This window comes from Hemitrygon akajei, chromosome 9 (assembly GCF_048418815.1).
Source record: "Hemitrygon akajei chromosome 9, sHemAka1.3, whole genome shotgun sequence".
NCBI lineage: Eukaryota > Metazoa > Chordata > Chondrichthyes > Myliobatiformes > Dasyatidae > Hemitrygon > Hemitrygon akajei.
The window spans coordinates 25,076,902-25,089,020 of NC_133132.1; the positions used below are offsets into that span (position 1 = coordinate 25,076,902).

At 43.9% G+C, this 12,119-nt stretch overlaps 1 protein-coding gene across 1 annotated transcript in view; it reads left to right on the forward strand.

Annotated features, from left to right (window-relative positions):
* slc5a1 (solute carrier family 5 member 1) overlaps positions 1-12,119 on the forward strand; it is a 126,786-nt gene that overhangs the window by 82,476 nt on the left and 32,191 nt on the right. Inside the window, exons 8-9 of the mRNA XM_073055661.1 lie at positions 498-718; positions 10,511-10,646. Coding sequence (XP_072911762.1) covers positions 498-718; positions 10,511-10,646 — 357 coding nt within the window. The remainder of the gene's footprint in view (positions 1-497; positions 719-10,510; positions 10,647-12,119) is intronic.

Below are 12,119 nucleotides of genomic sequence, written 5' to 3' on the forward strand. Positions count from 1 at the left end.
CCTGAATTTGCAAGAACTGCTGTGAGATGTGTGAAGAACAAAACATGATTGGTGTGGAAGTGGGCAGAACTTGATGCTTGCTGGCCAGCGCAGACTCAATGGGCTGAAGGGCTAGTTTCCACACTTAGACTCAGACTGTAAGCCCCTGAAATAGAGATTGGGGATTCTCACCTGGCAGCAGGTGGGCAACACATACAAAATGCTGGAGAGATTCTGCAGGTCTGGCAGCATCTCTGGAGGGAAATGAACAGTCGATATTTTGGCTGAGACCCTTCATCAGGACTGGAAAGGAAAAGGGGTAGGAGACAGAATAAAAAGTTGTGGGAAGAGGGAGCAGTTTTAAAAGGCATGGCCTCATTTCTGCTAGAGGGCGAGGTTAAAGGTCATACATTGCTCCGCACAGTAATGTAAATGGTATGTCACTTCCATCGATCACTTTTTCCGTCAACAGGTAACACTTTGAGCCAAGGGCCAAACTCAGCTATTTTGTTTTACAGCTTTCAATTCAGTGGGTGGCTACGAAGCCATGAAGGAGAAGTACATGAACGCCATCCCAAGCCAAACCTATGACCCCCTGCTGAATATCAGTGCCAACTGTTACACACCCCGGCCAGACTCCTTTCACTTATTCCGTGATCCAATCACGTCAGACTTACCCTGGCCTGGCCTGACCTTCGGGCTCAGCATCTCGGCACTCTGGTACTGGTGCACCGATCAGGTAAGATTACATGCCCGGTCTAAGGTCAACCAGGAAGCCCAGGTTGCTTCCTTCTTACTGAAGGGATATATGATTTATAGAAAGTAAGCTCAAAACTGGATCCTGGGGGTAAATATTTGAATAAAACATAATAGGAAGCATAAACACAAGAAATTCTGCAGATGCTGGATGCTCAAAGTAACACACACAAAGTGCTGGAGGAACTCAGCAGGCCAGGCAGCATCTATGGAAAGGAATAAACAGTCAATGTTTTGGGTATAATAGGAAGTATTGATCTTTTTAAACGTAGGATCTTAATTGTACTTGTTCTGTGATTCAGCTGATCAAATGTCAATACACAAGTTCCTTTTCAAGTCCCATACTGTCCTGACTTGGAAATCCTTCCTTGTTTCTGAAACATCATGGGTTCACCCTCACCACTGGAGTTAGGAACCAGAGCACAGAGGTTTAGAGTGAGAGGAACAGATTCAGTAGGACCCTGAGGGGTGACTTTTTTCTCCCAGAGGGTGGTCCATAATTCCAATGCACAGGAGGATAAAAATCTGCAAACAGTAGTCAACTCAGCCCAATACATCCCTCTGCTGCCTCAAGAAGGCGACATCCATCAGCAAAGATTCCCACCATCTGAGTCATTGGGTAGGAGGTACGGAGACCAAATTCCCACACCACCAGGTTCAAGAACAGTTGCTTCCCTTCAGCCATTCTGTTCTTGAACCAACTGGCACAACTCTACTCACTACAGTTTAGCAACACTTTCATCACATCACACCAAAATGGACATTGCTCTATTTTGTGCTGATTGTCTTCTTCATTGTAAAAATTGTGCTTGTTTTTTTTATGAATGCTGCTTATCTGATGCTATGTGCCTGTGGTACTACTGCAAGGAGATTTTTCTCTGCACTGGTGCATATGTCAAAGAACTTGACTTTGGCTTATACTTGGATTGCCTATAGCATAAGCTGCCAGAGGGAGTGGTTCAGGCCGATACAATAACAGCATTTAAAAGGTATTGCACCGTACTGCTACCACAAAAAAAAAACAAATTTCATGACACGTGTGAGTGATTATAAACCTGATTGTGATATGGGTCTCTATTGTGGACTGGGAGTGGGAAGGGGCAGGGAGAGGGGAATCATGGTTGGGAAAAGGGGAAGGAAGAGGAGAGGGAGCAGGAAGCACCAGAGAGACATTCTGTAATGATCAATAAACCAATTGTTTGGAATCGGATGACCTTGCCTGGTGTCTCAGGGCTGGGTGTGTCTGCAACCACGCTACTCCCGCCCCGGCAATCTTTCTCTGCCGACAGTCCCACACCCCTCCCGTGGTGCTCCACCTTCGCCATTCCCAATGTCCTTTGCTCCCGCCAGATTTACAATCTCGCTCTCCACTCCGCGTTAACTAATACAGTACTGAGTAAAAGTCTTAGGCACCTTGGTTAGGAGCTATATATGTGCCAAAGACTTTTGTACAGTACTATATTATGGATAGGAAAGGTTTAGAGCATTATGAAGCAATTGGGACTAGCTTGAATGGGAATCTTGATTGGCATGGGCAAGTTGGGTTCAGGGGCCTGCTTCCATACTGAATGACTATGGCATTCTAAAATGGCACCTCCTTCTCAGAGGTAATTTAGGATGGGTAATAAATGCTGGCACTGCCAGGGACATACAGATTCTGGAAAAAAATTGATAATCTATCAAATCTTGTGAATTATTTAATCTTGTAATGTTAAGATGCCATATCTGTGCTGTAATTGTTATATGGTTATATTCGGTGGGACTAGGTAAGAGTGAGCGTTCGGCACGGACTAGAAGGGCTGAGATGGCCTGTTTCTGTGCTGTAATTGTTATATGGTTATATGTTAAGATGGTACCGAGATACAGTCTACATCAAGTTCCTGGCTCAGAAAGCTGTTTATTTTTTTAAGTTTGTAGGAATGGTTTTGTGGGGCAAAGAAGGGTCAAATTAGGGTTTAGGTACAGGGCTGTGAAGTAGTTAGAGGTCAGGCCTCTATACCATGCTCAGCATTCAAAGTTCAACTACGAAGGTGAATGAATAGGTGACGAATGACATCCACAGTCCGGGTCTGCATTGAACACCAGTGACAGTGGTGGGTCCATTCAAGAAGGAGGAAGCACAAGGGCCGGAGAGTCAGAGCCCCTGGAGTTCGGGGTTCTGCCAAGGGTTGATACCAAAGATGGAACCCTGAAGGTCAATCAGAAGTCTGAATGTCGAAGCCCAATGGCCAAACTGTGGAGACCGGAGACAGGTGGCATTGAGGCCTGTCCTAGAGTTCGAGTACTGTCCCTGTGTGAGAAGAAGGAAAGGAGGAAAGGTGTTTATTGTTTTGCTGCTCATTGTGTTCTGTGTTGTTCTGCCGAGCATTGTAGACATTCTATGTTGGAGCCAGAGTGGGTAGCTACACTTGCAGGCTGCCCCCAGCACATCCTGCACTTTGTCGATGGTTAACAGAAATGATGCCTTTCACAGTATGTTTCAATGTACGTGCAATAGATAAATCTGAATAAAACCTTCTGAGAGGTGCTTAGAAATAGACAACGAATATAGGCCACCTTTTTAAATAAACAAGGTGTATTTCAGTGTGAGGAAAAATGCTTTGAACCAGAGTGCGGAAAGGCAGCAACAGTACTAGTTTACTTATTCAAAGAAGGACATTAATGCTTTGCAAACAGTTCAGAGAAGGAATGCTAGATAAATTCCTGGAAATGGCAGGTTGCCTTATGAGAGGTTGGACAGGCTGATGTTTAGAAGAGAGAGAGATGACTCGAAAGAGTTAGATGACTCTTAAAGATAGCGGAGTCAAGGGATATGGGGAGAAGGCAGGAACGGGATACTGATTGTGGATGATCAGCCATGATCACATTGAATGGTGGTGCTGGCTGAAGGGCCAAGTGTCTATTGTCTATTGAATGGAACATACAAGGTCCTGGTAGGTCATGACAGGGTGGGAGTGGAGGGGATGTTTCCTGGTGGGCCACCACCCAGAATAAGAAGATGAGGGGAGGGGAAGGACTATAAGCTAGCAGGTGATAGGTGGTGTTCTGGATGAGGATGGCTTGTGAGGTAGCAGGTGAGGACAAGAGGAACTCTATCCCTATTATGGTAATGTGAAAATGAGGTGAGGGTGGATGGAGGTAATGCAGGGGGTGTCAGCATTTGTGTTAATGATGAATCTCTGACTAGAGTCATAGAAAAGTACAACTCAGAACAGGCCATTCATTCAGTGCTGAACCAATGAAACTGTCTAGTCCCACCGACCTGCACCAGGACCATAACCCTCCATACCACTACCATCCATGTACCTATCCAAAATTCTCTTAAACATTGAAGTTGAGCTTGCATGGCCTCTAGTTGTTGTCCCTCCCAACCTCAGTGGAAAAAAACCTGCTTGCATTTACCCAATCTATACCCCTCATAATTTTGTATATCTCTATCAAATCACCTCTCAGTCTTTTACATTCCAAGGAATAAAGTCCTAACATATTCAATCTTTCCTTATAACTCAGGTCCTCCAGACCTGGCAACATCCTTGTGAATTTTCTTTGTACTCCTTCAACCTTGCTTACATCTTTCCTGTAGGTAGGTGACCAAAACCACACACAATACTCTAAATTGGAGTTGTATTGTACATGCATACTTTGACAATAAATGAACCATTGAACCAATGTTTTATACAAATTCAACATAACATCCCATATCCTGTACTCAATACGCTGACTTATAAAGGCCAATGTGCCAAAAGATTTCTTTACGACCCTATTAACCTGTGATGACACTTTCAATAAATTATGGATCTGTATTCCCAGATCCCTTTGTTCTACCACGCTCCTCAGGGCCCAACTGTTCACTGTGTAAGACCCACCCTGGTTGGTCCTCCTGAAGTGCAACACCTCACACTTGTCTGCATTAAATTCCATCTGGCATTTTTCAGCCCTTGCTCCCAGCTGGTCCAGATCCTGCTACAAGCCTCTCTGTCAACTACACCCCTAATCTTGGTGTCATCCACAAACTTGTAGATCCAATTAACCACATTATCGTCCAGATTGTGGCAAACCACAATGGGGCCAGTACCAATCCTTGTGGCACTCCACTAGTTACAGGCCTCCAGTCAAAGAGGCAACCATCTACTACCACTCTCTGGCTTCTCCCACAAAGCTAATGTCTAATTCAAGTGACTGAACCTTCTTGACTAACCTCCCATGTGGGAACCTCAGTGCCCGGTGCTCCCAGTGTGGTCTTCTGTATAATGGTGAGACCTGACGTAGATTGGGAGATGGCTTCACCGAGCACCTATGCTCCGACCACCAGAAAAAGTGGAATCACCCAGTGTCCACCTATTTTAATTCCACTTCCCATTTCCCATTTCAATATGCCTATCCATGGTCTCCTCAACTGTCGTGATGAGGCCACACTCAGGTTGGAGGAACACCTTATATTCCATCTGGGTAACCTGCAGCCTAATGTCATGAACATTGATTTCTCTAACTTCCAGTAATGCCCCCCACTCCTTCACCATTCCCCAGCCCTTTTTCCCTCCCTTCTTGCCTGCTCATCACCTCCCTCTGGTGCTCCTCCCCTTTTTCTTTCTTCCATGGCCTCTGTCTTCTATCAGACTCCCCCTTTCTCCAGCCTTGTATCTCTTTCACCAACCAACTTCCCAGCTCTTTATTTCATATTCCCCCTTCAGGTTTCACCTATCACCTTGTGTTTCTCTCTCCCCTCCCCTGACCTTTTAAATTTACTCCTCAGCTTTTTTTCTCCAGTCCTGCCGAAGGGTCGACTGTACTCTTTTCCATAGATGCTGACTGGCCTGCTGAGTTTCCATAGCATTTTGTGTGTGTTGCTCCCATGTGGGACCTTGTCAAGTGCCTTGCTAAAGTCCAAGTAGACAATATCTACTTCATCAACTTTCCGGATAACTTCTTCAAAAAACTCCATAAGTTTTAGTTAGACATGATCTACCATGCACGAAACCATGCTAACTGTCCTGAATCAGTCCATGTCTATTCAAATAATTCATATATCCTGTCCCTTAGAACACCTTCCAATATCTTTCCCACTACTGATGTCAGGCTCACAGGCCTATAATTTCCTGGTGTATTTTTAGAGTCTTTCTTAAATTGCAGAACAACATTGGCTATCCCCAATCCTTTGATACTTCACTTGTCGCTAAGGATGATTTAAATATCTCTGCTAGGGTCCTGGCAATTTCTGCACTTGCCTCCTGGAGGGTCTGAGGGAACACCTTGTCAGGCCCTGGAGATTTATCCATTCTGACTTGCTTCAAGACAGCAACCAATTCTCCTCTGTAGTCTGTCCACATCATTAACACTTCAGGTACAATGACCAGTGTAACCAAGGTTAATTAAACCCAAAGATGTAATGTTAGGAAGTTCTACATGTGGAGGGATGAAAACAAGAAACATAGAAACATAGAAAACCTACAGCACAATACAGGCCCTTCGGCCCACAAAGCTGTGTTGAACATGTCCCTACCTTAAAGCTCCATGTAGCCATCCAGGTGTCTCTTAAAAGACCCTATCATTTCCGCCACCGGCAGCCCATTCCGCGTACTCACCACTCACTGTGTAAAAAACTTACCCCTGACATCTCCTCTGTACCTACTTCCAAGCACCTTAAAACAATACCCTCTCGGGCTAACCACTTCAGCCCTGGGAAAAAGCCTCTGATTATCCACACGATCAATGCCTCTCATCATCTTATACACCTGTATCAGTCACCTCTCATCCTCTGTCGCTCCAAGGAGATAAAGACGAGTTCACTCAACCTATTTTCATAAGGCATGCTCCCCAATCCAGGCAACGTCCTGTTTACTGATTAAAAAAAAGAATTTGGGAAAAAAACGCTATGGAAGAGGAGGTGTGGCTGGACAAAGGATGGACAAGAAGAAAAACAAAGCAATGATTAGAAGCTGAAGACATGAACTGTTAATCGTGAAATTAGTAGTGAGTATCTTTACCTACTAACTTGAAAACATCAGGGCAAAACCACTGGAGGAGCAACAACAGCAATAAAAGATTTATTGAATCAACAGCTATAACATGCAGCAGCTTTAACGAAACAATATTGACAAAGACCAGTGTCCTAAATCCCTACTGTGTAGTTGGAAATTAGTTCTGTAAAATCATACCAAGGCATTTGGTCAAGTTTTGGTAAGTGTTTGTGAGTTGACTTTCCGTGGACGATCTACTATTTCATTCCAATGAACCAAGAAACAAAATGGCAAGCCACCCAAGATGATGAACCAGCTTGGGGATGAAATGGGTAATGATGCAAAGGATTTAATACGGTTGGATGTGAAAGTTTATTTTCATAAAATGTCTAATTTTGATTTTCTGCAAGAACTGATTAAGTATCTCAACTTTTAAACAAAGTAAATCTCATTCAGTAACTTATAAAATGTTTGTTAATGTAAATATCTAATCTGCCAATCAGATGACAGCAACTCAATGCATAAAAGCATGCAGACGTGGTCAAGAGATTCAATTGTTGTTCTGAACAAACATCAGAACGGGGAAGAAATGTCATCTAAATAACTTTGATTGTGTTGGTGCCAGACAGGATGATATGAGTATCTCAGAAACTGCTGATCTCCTGGGATTTGCATGCACAACAGTCACTAGGGCTTACAGAAAATGGTCCAAAAAACAAAAAAACATCCAGTGAGTAGCAGTTCTATAGGCAAAAAAATGACTTGTTAATGAGTGAGGTCAGAGGAGAACGGCCAGACTGGTTCAAGCTGACAGGAAGGTGACAGTAACTCAAATAACCACGTGTTACAAAGTGCAAACACGAGGAAATCTTCAGATGCTGGAAATTCAAACAACAACACACACAAAATGCTGGTGGAACACAACAGGCCAGGCAGCATCTATAGGGAGAACCGCTGTCGACGTTTCGGGCCGAGACCCTTCGTCAGGACTAACTGAAAGGAAAGATAGTAAGAGATTTGAAAGTAGTGGGGGGAGGGGGAAATGCGAAATGATAGGAGAAGACCGGAGGGGGTGGGATGAAGCTAAGAGCTGGAAAGGTGATTGGCGAAAGTGATACAGAGCTGGAGAAGGGAAAGGATCATGGGACGGGAGGCCTCAGGAGAAAGAAAGGAGGGGGTTGAGCACCAGAGGGAGATGGAGAACAGGCAAACAACTAAATATGTCAGGGATGGGGTAAGAAGGGGAGGAGGGGCATTAACGGAAGTTAGAGAAGTCAATGTTCATGCCATCAGGTTGGAGGCTACCCAGCCGGTATATAAGGTGTTGTTCCTCCAACCTGAGTTTGGATTCATTTTGACAATAGAGGAGGCCATGGATAGACATATCAGAATGGGAATGGGACGTGGAATTAAAATGTGTGGCCAATGGGAGATCCTGCTTTTTCTGGCGGACCGAGCGTAGGTGTTCAGCAAAACGGTCTCCCAGTCTGCGTCGGGTCTCACCAATATATAGAAGGCCACACCGGGAGCACTGGACACAGTATACCACACCAGCCGACTCACAGGTGAAGTGTCGCCTCACCTGGAAGGACTGTCTGGGGCCCTGAATGGTGGTGAGGGAGGAAGTATAAGGGCAGGTGTAGCACTTGTTCCGTTTACAAGGATAAGTGCCAGGAGGGAGATCGGTGGGAAGGGATGGGGGGGACGAGTGGACAAGGGAGTCGCGTAGGGAGCAATCCCTGTGAAAAGCAGAAAGAGGGGGGGAGGGAAAAATGTGTTTGGTAGTGGGATCCCGTTGGAGGTGGTGGAAGTTACGGAGTATTATACGTTGGACCTGGAGGCTGGTGGGGTGGTAGGTAAGGACAAGGGGAACCCTATCCCGAGTGGGGTGGCGGGTGGATGGGGTGAGGGCAGATGTGCGGGAAATGGGAGAGATGCGTTTGAGAGCAGAGTTGATGGTGGACGAAGGGAAGCCCCTTTGTTTAAAAAAGGAAGACATCTCCTTCATCCTGAAATGAAAAGCCTCATCCTGAGAGCAGGTGCGGCGGAGACGGAGGAATTGTGAGAAGGGGTTAGCCTTTTTGCAAGAGACAGGGTGAGAAGAGGAATAGTCCAGGTAGCTGTGAGAGTCTGTAGGCTTATAGTAGATATCAGTAGATAGGCCGCCTCCAGAGATGGAGACAGAAAGATCAAGAAAGGGGAGGGAGGTGTCAGAAATGGACCAGGTAAATTTGAGGGCAGGGTGAAAGTTGGAGGCAAAGTTAATGAAGTCGACGAGCTCAGCACGTGTGCAAGAGGCAGCGCCAATGCAGTCATCGATGTAGCGAAGGAAAAGAGGGGTATGGATACCGGTATAGACTTGGAACATGGACTGTTCCACAAAGCCAACAAAATGGCAGGCATAACTGGGACCCATACAGGTGCCCATGGCTACACCCTTGGTTTGGAGGAAGTGGGAGGAGCCAAAGGAGAAATTATTGAGAGTAAGAACTAATTCCGCTAGATGGAGGAGAGTGGTGGTAGAGGGGAATTGGTTAGGTCTGGAATCCAAAAAAAAGCGAAGAGCTTTGAGACCATCTCGGTGGGGGATGGAGGTATATAGGGACTGGACGTCCATTGTGAAAATAAGACGGTGGGGGCCAGGGAACTTAAAATCATTGAAAAAATTCAAAGCATGAGAAGTGTCACGAACATAGGTGCCCCTCCTCCCCTTCCTACCCCATCCCTGACATATTTAGTTGTTTGCCTGTTCTCCATCTCCCTCTGGTGCTCCCCCTCCTCCTTTCTTTCTCCTGAGGCTTCCCATCCCATGATCCTTTCCGTTCTCCAGCTCTGTATCACTTTCGCCAATCACCTTTCTAGCTCTTAGCTTCATCCCACCCCCTCTGGTCTTCTATCATTTTGCATTTCCCCCTCCCCCCACTACTTTCAAATCTCTTACTATCTTTCCTTTCGGTTAGTCCTGACGAAGGGTCTTGGCCCGAAACGTCGACAGCGCTTCTCCCTATAGATGCTGCCTGGCCTGCTGTGTTCCACCAGCATTTTGTGTGTGTTGTTATGTGTTACAAAGTGTTGTGCAGAAGAGCATCTCTTGCTTAGAGATGAGTCAAATCTCAAAGTGGATGGGCTTCTGCAACAGAAGACCATACCAGGTTCCACTTCTCTACCTCATAAAGTCACCACTGAGTGTAGATTCCCACAGAAGATATCCAGAACATAAGGGCACTCTCCATCACCTGTTTTGAGTGTGATGTGGAATCAATCTCATGTCTTCATGCCTCATCAAATGATTTAGAGAGAGTGTAGAAATCAAAGTCAAAGATGAGCTTATTGTCATCTGCACAAGTCCATGTGGGCACAGGTCCAATGAAAAACTTACTTGCAGTAGCATCACAGGCACACAGCATCAGGTAAGCAGTGTTCACAATAAAAAAACATAAATTATACACAATTTCTACAAGAAAGAATAAAGTAGAACAAAAAGAAGTGGTCTATTTTAGTGCAAAGTGATCAAAGTGAAGCTGAATTGTATTGATTTGGGTTGTACTTCAAGACTGAATGGTTGAAGGGAAGTCAAGTCACTGTTCTTGAACATGGTGGTGTGGGGCTTTAGGCTTCTGTACCTCCTGCCTGATGGTAACTGTAAGAAGATGGTGGGGATCTCAGACTACAGAGATCAGGTGATGATCAGAGCAGGTTCAAATCCATATCGTGTAAATGCAGTGGCTCCCTTGGCCCTGTGACCTAGTGGCTGAGGACACCTTTTACAGTAACCATTTTGAGGATTTAGTTCCCAGCTTATGTTTTGTCCCACACAGGTAATTGTTCAGCGGTGCCTCTCTGCGAAAAACCTGAGCCACGTCAAGGCTGGCTGCATTCTCTGTGGCTACCTTAAACTTCTGCCCATGTACCTCATGGTCTTCCCTGGAATGGTCAGCCGGATTCTGTACACAGGTAAGCGATTATCTGAGGACTGTGGAAGAGACCATTCTTTGCTCTGCCCACAACAAGCTGCCTTCCAAACTCCCAACTCTTTTCTCTCCTTTAATTGGTGTATCCTCCCTCAGTGATAATGCTCTGGGCATGAATCAGAGGTTTGGGGATTACCAGACGTTAAACTCTGGTTGAACGTACCTGGGTACTGGTATTGGTTCTTTTCTTGTTACATGTATCCAGATATAGTGAAAACTTTGTCTTGCAACCTGTTCATACAATCAGATCATTACACAGTGCATTGAGGTAGAACAGGTAAAACAATAACAATGCAGAATAAAGTGCAAAAACTACTGAAAAAGTCCAGTGCAGGTAAACAAAGTGCAAGATCATAACAAGACAGATTGTGAGGACAAGAGTCCATTGTATTATGCAGGAGTCTGATAACAGTGGGATAGAAGCTGTCTTTGAGCCCGGTGGTACATGCTATCAGGCTTTTGTAACTTCTGCCCGAAGCAAAGAGAGATTGTCCAGGATGGATGACATCTATGCCGGCTGCTTTACTAAAGCAGTGAGCTGCAAACAGAGTGCATAGAAAGAAGCTGGTTTCTCTGATGTGCTGAGCTGTGTCCACAGCTCTTCGCAGTTTACAGAGCAGTTGACAATCCAAGCATTCTTAAACCTTAGTTCACATAATCTGATAACTACCTTTCTTTTTTTTTCCTTTTCAATCTTTTTATTATTGTTATTAATATCAACAAAATAAAATTGATACATAGATAATGGGATTACAAACATACACTTTTCAACTAAACATGAGAGAATACATAAACAATGATTACAGTATAAATGAGTATTCCCAAATCATGAACGATACAATATACAAATAAACAAGGCAAACCTAGGTATATCATAATATATATTTTTTTTTAAACAGAAAAAAGAAAAAAAATTATGCAAAAAAACTAATCTAATAATCTAATAACTAATAAAGAAAAAAACAAAAAAAGAAAAAATAGAAAAAAGGGCTGTTTATAATATCTCACAACAATTCAAAATCATCAGTGTCGTCAACTCCGATCCTCTCAACATATATACAATCAAAACTGGAAAAACAAATAGGCTTGGAACAGGGTCATATTACATCATATGAAAATATTGAATAAATGGTCTCCATATCTTTTCAAATTTAATAGAAGTATCAAATACAACACTTCTAATTTTTTTCTAAATTTAAACATAACATAGTTTGAGAAAACCAATGAAATATGGTAGGAGGATTAATTTCTTTCCAATTCAACAAAATAGATCTTCTAGCCATTAATGTAAGAAATGCAATCATTCGACAAGCGGAAGAGGATAAATGGAGTGAGTCCATCATTGGTAAACCAAAAATTGCAGTAATAGGATGAGGTTGTAAATCAATGTTCAATACCGCAGAAATAATATCAAAAATATCTTTCCAATATTTTTTCAAAAGCGGACACGACCAAA